Consider the following 17,429-nt stretch of genomic DNA (forward strand, 5'->3'; position numbering starts at 1 on the left):
TCCTTTGCGAATATCTTTGATCACTAAAAGACCGCATACTCATAGAATCCCTACAGTGTGGAAACGAGCCATTCAGCCCATCAAGTTCACACCTACTCTCTCTCCGTAACCTGCATTCCCCATGGCTAATCCACCTAACCTGCACGTTTTTGGACTGTGAGAGGAAACCGGAGCACCCGGAGGAAACCCACGCAGACACGGGGAGAATGTGCAGACTCCACACAGACAGTCACCTGAGGCTGGAATCGAACCTGGGACCCTGTGAGGCAGTAGTGCTAACCACTGAGCCACTGTGCCACCCTTCCCCACTTCAGAATGATCAATTCCGGTAGAGAGAAGGGAGGAGGAAAAAGTAGAAGTCAGGAAGGTGATGGAATACTCCACACTTGCCTGGATATGGTGCAGCTCCAATAACACTCAGGAAGCTCGACATCATCTAGGCCAAAGCAGCTCCCGTTGGATTAGCACCACATCCACCAACATTATGGGTGGCACGGTGGCACAGTGGTTAGCACTGCTGCCTCACAGCGCCAGAGACCCGGGTTCAATTCCCGCCTCAGGCGACTGACTGTGTGGAGTTTGCACGTTCTCCCCATGTCTGCGTGGGTTTCCTCCGGGTGCTCCGGTTTCCTCCCACAGTCCAAAGATGTGCAGGTCAGGTGAATTGGCCATGCTAAATTGCCCGTAGTGTTAGGTAAGGGGTAGATGTAGATGTAGGGGTATGGGTGGGTTACGCTTCAGCGGGGCGGTGTGGACTTGTTGGGCCGAAGGGCCTGTTTCCACACTGTAAGTAATCTAATCTAATCTAATTTAATCATTCATTCCCTCTACCACTGACTTCACAGGAACAGCAGTGTGTGCCATTTACAATATACACCACAGCATCTCACCAAAGATCCTCAGGCAGCACCTTCCAAGTCCTTGACTAACACCATCTAGAAGGACAAGAATAGCAGATACATGGGAACACCATCCCCAGCAAGTTCCCCTCCAAGGGGCAATTAGTGTTGGCCTAGCTAGTTATACTTTCACCCTGTGAAAGAAAAGATTGGATAGTGGGATGGAGAGGAAGGGGAACAAGAATGAAAGAGAAGAATACTGAAGATCAAGAGTTTTGGATGAAAGAAGCAAAGTAGAGGAGAAAGGAGGAATAGAGAGAGAAGGGGAAGGATAGAGGGAGAAGGATTGATAGAGGGTGAAGGGAGGAAATGGAGCAAAGGGGTTGGAATGGTGAAATGTTTCCAAGTCAGGATAGTGAGTGCCTTGGAGGCGAATGTACAAGTGGCCATGGGCACATGTATCTGCTGCTCTCTTCCTTCTACTTGGAAGTGGTTGTGGGTTTGGAAGGTGCTGAGGGTCTTTGGTGAATTTCTGCAGTACACCTCGTAGTTAGTACACACTGAGAGTCGCTAGTGGAGGGAGTGGATGCTCGTGGATGCCTTGCCAATTCTCCTTCATTCAAAATAGATGGAGGGGCAGGTAGTATTTAGTAAGTGGGGAGGCTGCAGGAGGATTTGGACAGGCTGGCAGACTGGGCAAATAGAATATAATGTGGGAAAGTGTGAGGTTGTGCACTTTAGTCAGAAGAACAGAGGTGTAGACTACTTTCTAAAAGGGGAAAGGCTTCAGAAATCTGAAGCACAAAGGGACTTGGCAGTCCTAGTTCCAAGTAAACATGCAGGTTCAGTTGACAGGAAGGCAAATGCAACGTTAGCATTCATTTCAAAAGGTCTAGAACACAAAAGCAGAGATGTTCTGCTGAGACTGTATAAGGCATTGGTCAGACAGCATTTATAATACTGTGAGCAGTTTTGGGCCCTATATCTAAGGAAGGACATGCTGGAAATGGAAGATTAGAAGGATGCATAAAGGACTTATGATTGAAACTTACAGAATACTGAAAGGTCTGGATAAAGTGGGTGTGGAGAAGATGTTCCCACTGGTAGGAGAGACTTGGACCCAAGGGCACAGCCTCAGAGTGAAGGGACAACCCTTTAGAACTGAGATGTGGAGGTAGGGAATCTGTGGAACTCAGAGGGCTATGGAGGCCAAGTCATTGACTGTCTTTAAGACTTAGATAAGATAGGTTCTTGATTAGTAAGGGGATCAAAAGTTCCAGGGAGAAGGCGGGAGAATAGGCTTGAGAAAGACATCAGCCATGATTGAACGGCAGAGCAGACATGATGGGCTGAATGGCCTCGTTCTATTCCGATATATTTTGGGATAATAGTAACAGTCTTGTGATGCAATACCTGGACAGACTGTCCCTACCGAAGAATAAAGTAGGTTTGAGCAAGCTCCGTGTTTTTTGCAGCAGTACTCAAGTTCTGTACTTCTAAATGACTGTTAAAAACATCATTAACAGAGGTTTATCAATAACAAGACCAAAATATTTTAACTCTTTACCCAAAATAACGTATTGCCCATGGAGCAGTGACATAAACTGTAGAGCTGCATTCAAGGGGCAGTTGGGGAAGTCTGCAGGGGCAAGAAATGGAATATTGTGCGGGTCTGTTGAGATGTACTGGGGCTGCAAAGGAGAAGCAAGGTCAGAAATCACACAACACAAGATTTCATCGGATTAAGGGGCAGCTCTCTGAAAGCTTGTGATTTCAAGTAAACCTGTTGGACTATAGCCTGGTGTTGTGTGATTTCTGACCTTGTCCACCCCAGTCCAACACCGGTACCTCCACGTTATAAAGAAGCACAAACACCAGTATAAACCAGCTAACCTGACAGGCGAGTTGCTGTGCTGTATCTATGCTGTACTGCCTAACCCCATTGCTGCTCAGCTACCTCCCTGTGGATAAGGATTTGTAACAGTACAGCATTTTACAGGATTCAGCCTGTCAATGGCAGTGCCAGCTCTATGAAAGAGCTACCTATTAATTTCTCTGACGGGATAATTCAAACTACACACCGTTCTAATGATTCTCATTCACTCACTTCTTAAACGTGTGTCCAGTTTTATTGTTCAACACCTGAAGCCCTGGATGAAGGATCAAATTCCTTGCCTCCATGGTATCACAGTCACTAATCCCATTCATTCACACAGAACTTTATGTCCATGGGCTACAAGAGGAAACTAAGCACCTTCATTACTTTGATGTGGATGGGCCAGTGTTGGACTGGGATGAACAAAGTCAGAAGTCACACGACTCCAGGTTAGAGTCCAACAGGTTTATTTCAAATCACGCTGCTCCAAAAGCTTGTGAATTCAAATAAACCCATTGGACTATAACCTGATGTCGTGTGCCTTCTGATTTTATTACTTTGTCAAAGATCCATCGGAAGTCTCGATGATGCTTTTTATGAAAAATATGCAGGCAACATTTGATATTTATCACCAAGGAGTTCAGTTATAAGATCTTTATGAGCTGAAGACTCAGATCCCTTTAATTACAAAACCAGTAACGGCCTGAACGATATTTCAAGGCTAATCGCCTGACCAGCTGTAATTATTACTTTTTGTTCTGAAGCTGTTTGTGAGCTACACTTGGTGCCATCTGCACCGGACCAGCTTTGATGGCAACAACAAACTGAATTTGCTCGATTTGGAACAGCTGACTCCAGGAAACCAAATGTAAACTGTTCTGGAGGGTATAATCTCCTCCAGGAGCACAGAAATGGGTAACAGCTCATCAGTGCCCATTTTACACTGTGTCAATTTATTGACTGCCTTTGGCAACAAGGTAAGATGGACAATCCATTGAATATTGTGTATCGCTTGGTCCAGGCAGAGGCCAGCTGTGCACCCACGCCCCCTCCACATCCCCCTCCATGCCCATGCACACCCCAATATCTTCCTGGTTGGCATTAACACATCTGGCAATTTGCCAGCTGCCGTGAGACACTAAAGGATCTGTAGCCAGCTATAAATGTCACTTTCAGTCAGGCTGAAATGGATTCCAGTGGGATAAATCCGACATTTTGCAGTATCCCCATTCAACAGTGTTCCAACAAACCCACCCCCTTTGTGGTTTGGCTGTTCGCTGTCGAGTCCCAATGGCTTTTCACATTCCCACCTTCAAATGTGGTCAGACAGAAGGCTGTATACACACTGGATCATTTCAGCTGTGTGTTAGCAGCAGGGACTGCAACAGATGTTCCTCACCAAAAACTGCATATCACGCAGTCAGGATGTGAGGATTTAGGTTTGAAGAGAGACTAGATAGGCTGGGGTTGTTTGGCGGCACGGTGGCTCAGTGGTTAGCACTGCTGCCTCACAGCGTCAGGGTCCCAGGTTCGATTCCAGTTTCAGGCGATTGTCTATGTGGAGCTTGCACATCCTCCCCGTGTCTGCGTGGGGTTTCCTCCCACAATCCAAAGATGTGCAGGTCAGGTGAATCGGCCATGCTAAATTGTCCATAGTGTTAGATGCATTAGTCAGAGGGGGGTGGGTTACTCTTCAGAGGGTCAGTGTGGACTTGTTGGGCCAAAGGCCCTGTTTCCACACTGTAGGGAGTCTAATCTGAGAGTAGGCTGAGGGGAGATTTGACTGAGGTATGAAATCTTCCTCTTCAAAGAGGGGTCGATAACCAGGGGCAGATTTATAAGGAAAGGAGCAGGAGGTTTGGAAGGGGCTTTGAGGGTCACCTCTCTCACCCAGAAGGTGGTCAGTATTTGGATTTCACTGCCTGAACAGGTGCTAGAAGCAGGAACCTTCAAGACACTTGCATAGCATACAATGATATAGGTGAAGTGCTGGGAATTGAGATTAGAACAGACAGATGCTTGATGACTGGCATGGACACAATGGGCCGAAGAGCCTGCTTCTACACTCTAAAACCTTATGATCGTCTCTGACTCTGAGCTCAACCAGAGAATGTGACAAACACCTTTTCGATTGAAAGTGATCAAGAATTTAGCAATTACATGCCAGAGGTTCCCACTGACACAGGGCGGTATGTCAAAGACAGCGATGAATAGAGGCTGTTTTGACCACGTCTGCAAACCCTCAGAGTTTCGGATGGAAACTGGGAGGTTGGGAAGGGTGAGATTTCAGGTGAAATGAATGAGGTGTGATGCAGTGTAGTGACCAGGGTAGACTTTGATCAAGCCATCCAATAAAGCAAGCATTCAGCTCTCTACAGCATTCAGAAAACCATCCCAGCAGTTCCCTTACATAACAGTTAGTCAACTTCATAAGTTGTTCACAATGAGTGGGAAAATCCCTTGAGACATTTTGACTTCATGAAGTACTTTGTGAATGCATTTTTTTGCCAATATACAGATAGGAACCAGAATAATATAAAATCAGTTCACCTCCTTTAGTGCTGTCGAGACTTTGGAAAAGGTTTTTCCTCCAGTCACCATGAAATACTGCTTCTCCAGATTGGCCAGTTTGTCTTTTTCCTGGAAAGAAGTTCATTTGCAAATTAGAAAATGCTTCCCATCAAATACCACAGCCTTGAGTTTGCAATCTGGGTGTTACAGTCAAAGAACAAAAGAACAAAGAGCATTACAGCATAGGAACAGTCCCCTCGGCCCTCCAAGCCTGCGCCGATCCAGATCCTCGATCTAAACCTGTCGTCTATTTTCTAAGGACCTGTATCCCTCTGCTCTTCGCCCATTTATGTATCTGTTTAGAAATATCTTAAATGACGTTCTTGTGCCCGCCTCTATCACTTCCACTGACAACTCGTTCCAGGCACCCACCACCCTCTGCGTAAAGAACTTTCCATGCATATCTCCCCTAAACGTTTCCCATCTCACTTTGAACTCGTGACCGTTAGTAACTGAGTCCCCCACTCTCGGAAAAGCTCTTTGCTATCTGCCCTGTCTGTACCTCTCATGATTTTGTAGACCTCAATCAGGACCCCCTCAACCTCTGTCTTTCTAACGTAAAAAATACTAATCTTCTCAACCTGTCTTCATAGTTAGCACCCTTCACACAGGCAACATTCCAGTGAACTTCCTCTGCACCCTCTCCAAAGCAGCCATACCCTTCTGGTGATGTGGCCACCAGAACTGTATGCAGTATTCCAAATGTGGCCAAACGAAAGTCCTATCCAACTGTAATGTATCAATCACTTTTGGGGAAGCAGCGGATGAGAGGAAAAATCACGCAGCAGTGATTGTCCACAACTTGGCCAATGAAGACAATAAGACATAGGATCAGAATTAGGCCATTTGGCCCTTCAAGTCTGCATGGCCATTCAATGGGATCAAATAACATCCAACGTCAGTATATCTTTCCTTCGATCAGATGGCAGAAGACCATGAGATATAGGAGCAGAATTAGGCCATTTGGCCCATTGAGTCTTCTCTGCCATTCAATCATGGCTAGTATGTTTCTTAACCCCATTCTCCTGCCTTCATTCTGTAACCCTTGATCCCCTTACTAACCAAGAACCTATCTCATCTCTGATTTGGAGATGCCGGTGTTGGACTGGGGTGGACAAAGTTAAAAATCATACAACACCAGGTTATAGTCCAACAGGTTTATTTGGAAGCATGAGCTTTCACACTGCTGCTCCTTCATCAGGTGGATGTGGACAGGAGCAGTGCCTCGAAAGCTAGTGCTTCCAAATAGACCTGTTGGACTATAACCTGGTGCTGTGTGATTTTTAACTACCTTATTTAAATCTTAAAGAAACTAATGACTTGTCCTCCACAGCCCTCTGCAGCAATGAGTTCCATAGATTCACCACCCTCTGGCTGAAGAAATCCCTCCCCCTCTCAGTTCTAACAGGTCATTTTTTCACTGAGGCTGTGCCCTTTGGTCGTAGTCTCTCCTATGTGAGGAAACATCTTCTGCATACCCACTCTATCCAGGCCTCTCAGTATTTTGCAACTTCCAACAGATCCCTCCCTCATCCTTCCAAAGTCCATTGGGTACAGACCCAGAGTCCTCAACCGCTCCTCATGTGACAAGCCCTTCATCTCTTGGATCAGTTGTGTAAACCTCCTGTGGACCCCCTCCAAGGCCAGCACATCCTTCCTTAGATACAGGCTCACAGTATTCCAAATGTGGTCTGACCAGAGCTTTATACAGCCTCCGTAATTCATCCCTGCTCTTATATTCTAGCCCCCTTGAAATGAATGCTAACATTGCACTTGCCTTTATAACTGCCAACGGAACCTGCACATTAACTTTAAGAGAATTCTGAACGAGGACTCAAGTTCCTTTGTGCTTCAGATTTTCAAAGCTTTTTCCATTTAAAGAATAGTCTATGCCTCTGTTCTTCCCACCAAAGTGCATAACCTCACAGTTTCCCACATTGTATTCCATCCACTACTTCTTTGCCCACGTTCCTTGTTTATCCAAGTCTTTCTGCTGGCTCCCCTCTTCCTCAACACTACCTGTCCCTCCACCTCTCTTAGTGTCATCTCCAAACTCAGCGACAGTGCCCTCAGTTCTTTCATCCAGATCATTAATGCATAATGTGAACAAATGTGGTCCCAACACTGATCCCTGTGGAACTTCACTTGTCACTGTCTGCCATCCTGAAAAAGACCCCTTTACCCCCACTCTCTGTCTTCTGCCAGTCAGCCAATCCTCTATCCATGCCAGTACCTTGCCCCTAACACCACGGACTCTTATCTTATTTAACAGGCTTTCTGGAAATCCAAATACATCACATCCACTGGGTCTCCTTGCTCAATTCCTTTTCAAAGAATCCTAACAGATTTGTCAGGCATGACCTTCCCTTGACAAAGCCATGCTGACTCAACCTGTTTTACCATGAACTTCCAAGTACTGCACAATCTCATCCTTAACAATGGACTCTAAAATATTATCAACCGCTGAGGTCAGGCTAACCAGCCTACAGTTTCCTGTCTTCTGCCTCCCTCCTTTATTTTTAAACAGGGGTGTTACATTAGCCATTTTTCAATTTTCAAGGACTCTCCCTGACTCCATAAATTCCTGAAAGATCACCACCAATAGCTCTACAATCTCCTCAGCCGTGTCCTTTGGAACACTGGGCTGTATTCCATTGAGCCCAGGTGAGTTATTCACCTTCAGATTTTTCAGCTTCCCCATTACCTTCTCCTTAGTGATGACCACTGTACTCACCTCCCCCCCTCCCCCCCCACTGTACTCACCTCCCCCCCTCCCCCCCCACTGTACTCACCTCTGCGCCTCCCCCCTCCCCCCCCCCCACCCCCCACCCTCCACCGACTCTCCTGAAGCTCTGGTGTGCTGCTGGTGTCTTCCACTGTGAAAACTGATATAAAGTTCCTATTCGGTTTCTTTATTCCTACTTCCTATGTTATTAATCCCACTTTATCACGACTTCTCCAGCCTCGTTCTCCAGCAGTCGAATGTTCACTCTTACCTCTCTCTTACCTTTTAGGTATCAAAGAACTGTTCTCAGTATTCTCGATGTTTTCTGACAAGTGCCTTGTATATGTTTGGTAAGACCTCATAACTTTTGCACTCGATTTCCTCTAAAATAAAGGCTAACATTCCATTTGCCTTCCATCTTAAACCTCTCATGTGGATTCAAGCTTTTCATGATCCATGCACGAGGCCTCCCTGTGCTAGCATTTTGCAGTCTTTCCCTATTTAAATAATATTTAGCTCGCTTATTCTTCCCGCCAAAGTGCATAATCACACATTTGCCCAAATTAAATTCCATCTGATGAGTTTTTCCCCATTCATTTCAATCTGTCTATATCCCTCTGTAAACTCCTTGTGTCCTTCCCACAACTTGCCTACCTATCTATTTTCGTATCATTGACCCATTTGGTGATATACATTCACTTACCTCCTCCAAGTCATTAATATATATTGGAAATAATTGTGGCCCCAGCACTGATCTCTGTGACACTCCAGTAAAGTTATAGGTTGCGATCCTCAAATTGCCCCATTTTCTCAACTCTGTCTTCAGTTAATTAATCAATTTCTATCCATACTGTAAGTTACTCCTCCCCAACACCATGGGATTCTCATCTAGTGAATAGGCACACGGGTGATTGGAGCAAATTTTCACGCACACTATGTTTGCCGCAAAGTGGGGATGAGAAACCTGACCAATGAGATACAGCTTCTTGATTAAATTTGAAGAGACTCGAGTTTCAAAATGCACAACATAAACCATAGCAAGATATTGCTGCAGGGAAGTGGAGAGGAACCACACAGCAGAGTACAAAGTACGGGAGAGACCTCACCCTCAGATTGACCACCTCCTGTTGGAAGTTACGGAGGTTACACTGGGCAGGGTAAGGTTGCTCAGGGTAAGGCAGGTCAACTCTGCTCAGCACCTTCCCTCTACACCTCCTTCCCTTCCACCCTACCTGTGAGACAGGTAGAGACTTACTACGATAGTGCGATGATGCCAAAAGAAGCCATTTGGCCCAACATGCCTGTGCTGGCTCTTTTGAAAGAGCTTTCCCATTTGTCTCACTCCCTTGGTCTCTCCTCAGAGCTCATTCAATTGTTGATTCATTGCCAAGGCGTTGATGAAATTGGAATTGGGTTTCCCAGTCTATGGGCAGAGGAGATACCACTCAAAGAAGGTAACAGCAGCCAGCTGAACTGGAACCTGCTTTATACAGTGTGTATGTTACTTACTGCTTTAAACAGTGTGTACGTTACTGCTTTATACAGTGTGTATGTTACTCACTGCTTTATTCAATGTGTATGTTACTTACTGCTTTATACAGTGTGTATGTTACTGCTTTATACAGTGTGTATGTTACTCACTGCTTTATTCAGTGTGTATGTTACTTACTGCTTTAAACAGTGTGTATATTACTCACTGCTTTATACAGTGCGTATGTTACTCGCTGCTTTATACAGTGTGTATGTTACTTGCTGCTTTATCCAGTGTGTATGTTACTCACTGCTTTATTCAGTGTGTATGTTACTCACTGCTTTATACAGTGTGTATGTTACTCACTGCTTTATTCAGTGTGTATGTTACTCACTGCTTTATTCAGTGTGTATGTTACTCACTGCTTTATACAGTTTGTATGTTACTCGCTACTTTATACAGTGTGTATGTTACTCGCTGCTTTATTCAGTGTGTATGTTACTCACTGCTTTATACAGTATGTATGTTACTCACTGCTTTATTCAGTGTGTATGTTACTCACTGCTTTATTCAGTGTGTATGTTACTCACTGCTTTATACAGTGCATATGTTACTTGCTGCTTTATACAGTGTGTATGTTACTCACTGCTTTATTCAGTGCATATGTTATTCACTGCTTTATACAGTGCATATGTTACTCACTGCTTTATACAGTGCATATGTTACTTGCTGCTTTATACAGTGTGTATGTTACTCACTGCTTTATTCAGTGCATATGTTACTCACTGCTTTATACAGTGCATATGTTACTCACTGCTTTATTCAGTGTGTATGTTACTCACTGCTTTATTCAGTGCGTATGTTACTCGCTGCTTTATACAGTGTGTATGTTACTCACTGCTTTATTCAGTGTGTATGTTATTCACTGCTTTATTCAGTGTGTATGTTACTCACTGCTTTATTCAGTGTGTATGTTATTCACTGCTTTATACAGTGTGTATGTTACTCACTGCTTTATACAGTGCGTATGTTACTCGCTGCTTTATACAGTGTGTATGTTACTCACTGCTTTATACAGTGTGTATGTTACTCACTGCTTTACTCAGTGTGTATGTTATTCACTGCTTTATACGGTGTGTATGTTACTCACTGCTTTCTACAGTGTGTATGTTACTCACTGCTTTATACAGTGCGTATGTTACTTGCTGCTTTATACAGTGTGTATGTTACTCACTGCTTTATACAGTGTGTATGTTCATCTTCCAACACAAATTGGTTTTGTCAGGCAGTGATGCAGATTAGGAGGGTATAGTTAAACTTTTAAGAAAAACGGAGGTTAAAGTGGGAGAAGAGAAAGCCTGAGCACACTCACTGGAACACAAGAAGGCTATTCAGCCCCTTGACTCTGTTGCAATGTTCAATCAGATTGTGGCTGAGCTGAATCTTAACTCTGTTCAGCCACCCTATATTACCTTTCATCTTACTCTAGTAGGTACATCCACATACTGAATCAAAAAATTGACTTGTACATGTTTAAGAAATTCCTCTCCACCTTAACCTTTAACACTATGGCAGTCCCAGTCGATGTTTGGAAAGTTAAAATCCCCTACCATAACTACCCTATTATTCTTACAGATAGCTGAGATCTCCTTACAAGTTTGTTTCTCAATTTCCCTCTGACTGTTAGGGGGTCTATAATACAATCCCAATAAGATGATCATCCCTTTCTTATTTCTCAGTTCCACCCAAATAACTTCCCTGGATGCATTTCTGGGAATATCCTCCCTCAGCACAGCTGTAATGTTATCCCTTATCAAAAATGCCACTCCCCCTCCTCTCTTGCCTCCCTTTCTATCCTTCCTGTAGCATTTGTATCCTGGAATATTAAGCTGCCAGTCCTGCCCATCCCTGAGCCATGTTTCTGTAATTGCTATGATATCCCAGTCCCATGTTCCTAACCATGACCTGAGTTCATCTGCCTTCCCTGTTAGGCCCCTTGCATTGAAATAAATGCAGTTTAATTTATTAGTCCTATCTTGTCCCTGCCTGCCCTGACTGTTTGACTCACTTCTGTTCTCAGCTGTACCCGTCTCAGATCGATCTCTTTCCTCACTATCTCCTTGGGTCCCCCCGCCCGTCCACCTTACTAGTTTAAATTCTCCCAAGCAGTTCTAGCAAATTTCCCTGCCAGTATATTAGTCCCCTGTCAATTTAGGTGCAATCCGTCCTTCTATCGGTCACTTCTACCCCAAAAGAGATTCCAATGATCCAAAAATGTGAATCCTTCTCCCATACACCAGCTCCTCAGCCATGCATTCATCTACTCTATGCTCCTATTCCTGCCCTCACTAGCTCGTAGCACTGGGATATTACTACCCTTGAGGATCTCCTTTTTAAAATTCTACCTAACTCTCTTGTCATCTCCCTTCAGAATCTCAACCTTTTTCCTTCCTATGTCATTGGTTCCAATGTGGACAATGACCTCCTGCTGGCCCCTCTCCCCCGTGAGAACATTCTGCACCCTCTCTGAGACATCCATGATCCTGGCACCAAGGAAACAACACACCATTCTGCTTTTTCTCTGCTGGCCACAGAAACGTCTGTCTGTATCTTGGACTAGAGAATCCCCTAACACAATTGACCTCTTGGAAGCTGACGTACCTCTTGTTGCATTAGAGCCAGTCTCATTACCAGAAACTTGGCTGTTCGTGCTACGTTCCCCTGAGAATCCATCACCCCCTACATTTTCCAAAACAGCATACCTGTTTGAAATGGGTATATCCACAAAAGACTCCTGCACTAGCTGCCTACCTCTCTTACCCTTCCTGGAGTTAACCCATCCATGTGACTGCATCTGAGACTTTCCCCCCTTCCTATAACTGCCATCCATCACATACTGTTGCTGTTGCAAATTCATCATCACTTCTATTTGTCTCTCCAACCGATCCACTCGAGCTGATAAGATTTGCATCCAACAGCATTTATGGCAGATATAATCCACAGTAACCCTTAAACTCTCTTTAATCTCCCACATCTGACAAGAAGTACATATCACTGCAAAGCTGAAAATGTGTTGCTGGAAAAGCGCAGCAGGTCAGGCAGCATCCAAGGAGCAGGAGAATCGATGTTTCGGGCATGAGCCCTTCCTGAAGAAGGGCTCATGCCCGAAACGTCGATTCTCCTGCTCCTTGGATGCTGCCTGACCTGCTGCGCTTTGCAGCAACACATTTTCAGCTCTGATCTCCAGCATCTGCAGTCCTCACTTTCTCCATATCACTGCAAAGGCCATTTTTGCTCCTTCACAATCTACAGACCCAGAAAATGACACCGTCTTATTCCTCTACAAACACTGCCCCAGGTTAAATTAATAGCTATGGCTTATATTTTAAGTTTAATCAAGAGACTTATCTCCAAAAACATATAATCAAGAAAGAATCCACTGTACTCACTACTGCAGCCTTTCTCTTGGACAGACTTAAAACAACAATTAACTTATCTGATTCTGTGCTGTGAACTTCGCCCAACAGTTCCTCCAAGATTAGTTGTGAATTTCACTGTTTATTACTTTTCCCAGATGCACTCCAATGTCCAGCAATCCACAAATTCAAACAGCAAAGGCGGTAACTGTGCAGATTCTCTCTCTCTCTCTCTCCTGCACTGCCCTCACCATATGCTTCCTTTGTCTGCTCTTCTCCCTTTTAAACTGCTGTTGTTTTGACTTTCTTTTTCCAAAGTTCCAAAACAATACAACAGCATATAAAACAGGAATTGCTGCTCCTGGAATTCGAGGAAATCACCTCCAGCCTTCTGTGGCAATGAATTCCATAGATTCCCCACTCTCTGGCTGAAGGAGTTTCTCCTTATCTCCGTCTAAAAGGTCTTCCCTTTCCTCTGAGGCTGTGTCTTCGGGTCCTAGTCTCTCCTACTTCAGATGACCTGTTGTCTTAATTTAGCCCTTTGAACCTCTGTATCATTTTGGAAAGAGTGGTAACTAGTGTTAGCACAGGGGGCCAGTATCAGCACAGATCAGATGGGTCCTATCCAGTGTTTGAATCAATTCAGATACCAGTACCTTCTGAAGTAACTGCATCATTGCGTTTTTCTCTCTGGTCAACCTCTCACATTCCTGGAGAGCCTGATAGCGAATCTGATTGGCTTGATTCTCTAAAGCAGAAACCTTGTCCTGTGGAACAAAGATGGAGATGATTGAGCCCTTAATCCAGAAGGAACATTCCAGCACAGCATTGAGGCAGTGCTATTGGAGCTATCTTTACAGAGGAGTAAGGAATGAAGCTGTGGTCTCTGTGAACTCTCTTGGGAGGAGGTTAAAACTCACACAGCCAATACTTTAAAGGGGAGCAGCTATTCTGGTCAATATATATCCCTCAACCAATGGGGGATCTTATAAAAACATATGAAATTGTGAAGGGAATAGCTAAGGTAGAAGCAGGGAGGTGGTTTCCAATGGAAGGTGAAACTAGGGGCCATAGCGTCAAAATAAGGGAGAGCAGATTTCGGACAGAATTGAGAAGGAACCTCTTCACCCAAAGTGTGTGAGTCTGTGGAATTCCCTGCCCAGTGAAGCAGTTGAGGCTTCCTTGCTGAATGTTTTTCAGTCAAAGTTGGATAGATCTTTGAACAGTAAAGGAATGAAGGGTTATGGTGAGCAGGTGGGTAAGTGGAGCTGAATCCACAAAAAGATTAGCCGTGACCTTATTGAATGGCAAGGCAGGCTTGATGGGCCCGATTTCTTCTGTTCAATAGCAGGGAGGAGACGGCACAGTGGTATTGCCACTGACTAGCGATCCAGGGACCCAAGTTAATGCTCTGGGACATAGGTTCAAATTCAACACTGACAGATGATAAAATTTGAGTGAATAAAATTTTTGAATTAAACGTTAGTCTATTGATGACCATGGAACCATTGTTGTAAAAACCCATCCAGTTCCCTAATGCCCTTTAGGGCAGTAAATTCTTACCCAGTCTGACCTGCATGTAACACAAACCCTTGGCAACATGGCTGAATCTTAACTGATGATCCCATGAACAAGTTAATCAGGTCATATCAAGAGTAGGCCACTTGTCACCTTTGCTCTGCTGTTCAGCAAGATAATTGCTGACCTTCCACCTCCATTCTACTTTCACGCCTGATCACTGTTTCTCTCTGGTATTCAACAGATCCCTTGATCTGAATGCGGAATCAACTGAGCATTATAGCAACCCTCAAAGGCAGAGGATTCAGGGATGATCCTGATGACACTGTGGAACATCACTGTTAGCATCTCATCTGGTCTCAGGGGATGCCTGAGACCTAATGGATGAGGGAACAGCGATGGATAAACTCATTAAGGGTTTGAATAGTTGTACAAATACAGGGAGTTAGTAATCAGTGGTGTGTGGGCATTATGGATTATGACTAACAAACAAACATCTCATGTAAAGGTGAGGACTTGAATTCTGTTGACATTTTTTTTGGAGTGGAACACAGGAGCAGGCTATTCAGCCTGGCAAACCTGCTCTGACCTTCAATTGCATCACATCTGATCATCCCCTCAATGCAATTTTCCTGCACTATCCCAATATTCCTCAATTTCCTCAATGTGCCCAGAAATCTACTGATCTCCATTTTGAACATACTCAAGTGACACTGCCATTTGGAGTATAGAATTCTAAGAAATCACTCCTCACTTCAATCCAAAATGGCCGACCCGTTATCCTGAGATTATTTCCCCCGGTTCTAGACTCGACAACCCATCTAAACCGTCCTCTCGTGCTCTGAGAGAATTTTCTAAGTTGCAATGAGGACCCCCTTTCATTCTTTAAGGGAAGACAGAGCCAATCTCCTCGATCTCTCCCCATCAATTAATCCCGCATTTCCAGGGATCTACGAAGTCTTGCTGTGAATCAGTTGGCCCACTGGATTTTAGACACTGTGCTTCAGAAGGTTTTGTGAAGCACTCTGGGATAATCCCCAAGACAATGTGAAGCACAGCCTGCGATGAAGTCAAACCCAGGTCCCAGCTGCTCACCACCCACTGTCATTGAACCTGGAGCGGGGAGGAGGGCAGGAGGCAGGGACTTTGGCTACAGAGAGGGGCCAGTACCTTTCTCCGCATGGCACTGCGCTGGTATTCAGCCTTGTCCTGCTGGAGCTGCTGGCTCACCGTCTCCCGTTCCTCTTCCAAGCGACTCTCCTTCTCCAGCTGCTGAAACTCCAAGTCTTCAAAGAGTTTGGCTTCAGATTCGAGAGTCTCCACTTCCTAGGACAGGTCATGAGAGATCCCGTAACTAACAGCAGAGAGAAAGAACATCAAGCCTGCTGTGTCCTGCTGCTCGGCAGCAAATCCTCCCGGAGGACATTAATGTGATTCATTTAAGACTGACTTACCACATCAAGAGCTTAACTACTCAATCTCTCTTGCTCTCTCGAACCCTCAAAAACTATTAGCAAAATACGGAGTTCATGTTTTCAACATAACTTCACAAACTTCTCAGTACAAATGGCCACAGTATATTAATAAGTAACGACAAAGCAAAGTTAAAAGCATTTATAAAAGGAGTTTCTTAAGGCATTCCAACAAATTGGATCCAAAATTTAAAACAACCAAAAACAAAACCCAACAAAATGCAAGACTTATTCGATCATGCAAGTGTCATTCCAAGGTTTCCCCCAAATCTCTTGGGTTTTATGCTGTGTATGGGCGACCGTAAATACTTTATTAAACGCTTCTGATTCCAGAGTCCCTAATCGCCTTTAGGCTGTGACATTGAGTACCTGGAGTCAGCTACTGTATCAGGACAGAGAGGTCATACGATCCAGAGGGAGGGAAAGCCAATGAGGTAGGAGAAACTGACCCTTTTGAGGTGGTCCTGTAACTGCTCCCTCATTGATTCAGGGCAGTTATCAAGCTGGCTCTTCAACTCATGGCAATGCGACTGTAGTCTCTGCACTTCTCTTTCCTCAGCATCAAGCTTTACCCTTTCCTGAATTTGAAAAACAAAAAAGAGAAAAAAAAAACACACTTCTCAAATCCACGCCATGCAGAAGCCTGAAGATTAGAACAGTGGTTACAGCCAAACAGGTTTGGAATAGAGAGTTGGCGATGGGTTTTGGGAGCTGGAGTAGCGAAGTTTGAGAAGAGGCCTGAGAGTAGCTAATCATCACTAAAACAGTTCTGTTTCAGCTCCTGAATGCTGCACAATAGAAGGGCCGAATGGCCTACTCCAAAGTCCAAATAAAGAAAATCTAGAATCTCTGGAACATGAAGCTGATCATAGTGGTGCCATCTCAATTAGCCCCACATCCTGTAAACTTTGTCCCATTCAAGTGGTTAGCTAGCCTCACCAAAATTTACCCAACTTCACCTCTTTCACTGGGCCACAAAGATTTTATAGATTAACGATTACTGTGTGGTTGGGATGTTTTTGTGTGAAGTGGTACTAATACTTAATGTTTGACAATAAAGTCAGTCCCTGTACTTCAAGCTAATCCATCATCAGAAGCACTTTAGGAGGTCATCCTGGTCAAACAATAGAGACACAGGATTTCACTCAACAACAGGCAACCAGTTACACAACGCCACCTCAAACCCAATAGTGTTTCAAATGAAGCCCCTCCATCGCAACGTCACTGTGTCTGGGCAATCCCTTTTCATTCACAGTCCATTGAGAAGGAAGGTTTAATTTGTCTCATTCTATCATCTCTGGGGGGGATTTCTCTGGAATTTTCCATTCCCCAGTTAATCCAATTTCCTTGATAAAGGCTGCCACTGACCCAAGATCTAGGCTCAGAGCTGGCCAAAGGTGTATTCTTCTCTCCTAACCACAACCTCAGGCGGATTAGAGGGGAAGGTTTCCTACAACACCTTGGTTGCTTTTTACCACCCATTTCAAATCTGCCCCAGCAGATCACATGACTAGCAAGGGGACAGGAAGTGTCCAACGATG

The 17,429-nt window shown here is 44.5% G+C and overlaps 1 protein-coding gene across 22 annotated transcripts in view; it reads right to left on the reverse strand.

Moving 5' to 3' along the window:
• Positions 1–17,429, reverse strand: part of phldb1b (pleckstrin homology-like domain, family B, member 1b) — a 375,430-nt gene that overhangs the window by 69,296 nt on the left and 288,705 nt on the right. For 19 of the 22 annotated variants that reach the window (XM_072593428.1, XM_072593422.1, XM_072593421.1 and 16 more), the window contains 4 exons: positions 16,338–16,466; positions 15,587–15,742; positions 13,555–13,665; positions 5,266–5,355 (listed from right to left, as the gene is read on the reverse strand). In XM_072593428.1, coding sequence (XP_072449529.1) covers positions 5,266–5,355; positions 13,555–13,665; positions 15,587–15,742; positions 16,338–16,466 — 486 coding nt within the window. The remainder of the gene's footprint in view (positions 1–5,265; positions 5,356–13,554; positions 13,666–15,586; positions 15,743–16,337; positions 16,467–17,429) is intronic. The other 3 variants (XM_072593429.1, XM_072593443.1, XM_072593442.1) reach the window with 1 other exon arrangement.

Source organism: Chiloscyllium punctatum, chromosome 23, assembly GCF_047496795.1.
Source record: "Chiloscyllium punctatum isolate Juve2018m chromosome 23, sChiPun1.3, whole genome shotgun sequence".
Classification (NCBI taxonomy): Eukaryota; Metazoa; Chordata; class Chondrichthyes; order Orectolobiformes; family Hemiscylliidae; genus Chiloscyllium; species Chiloscyllium punctatum.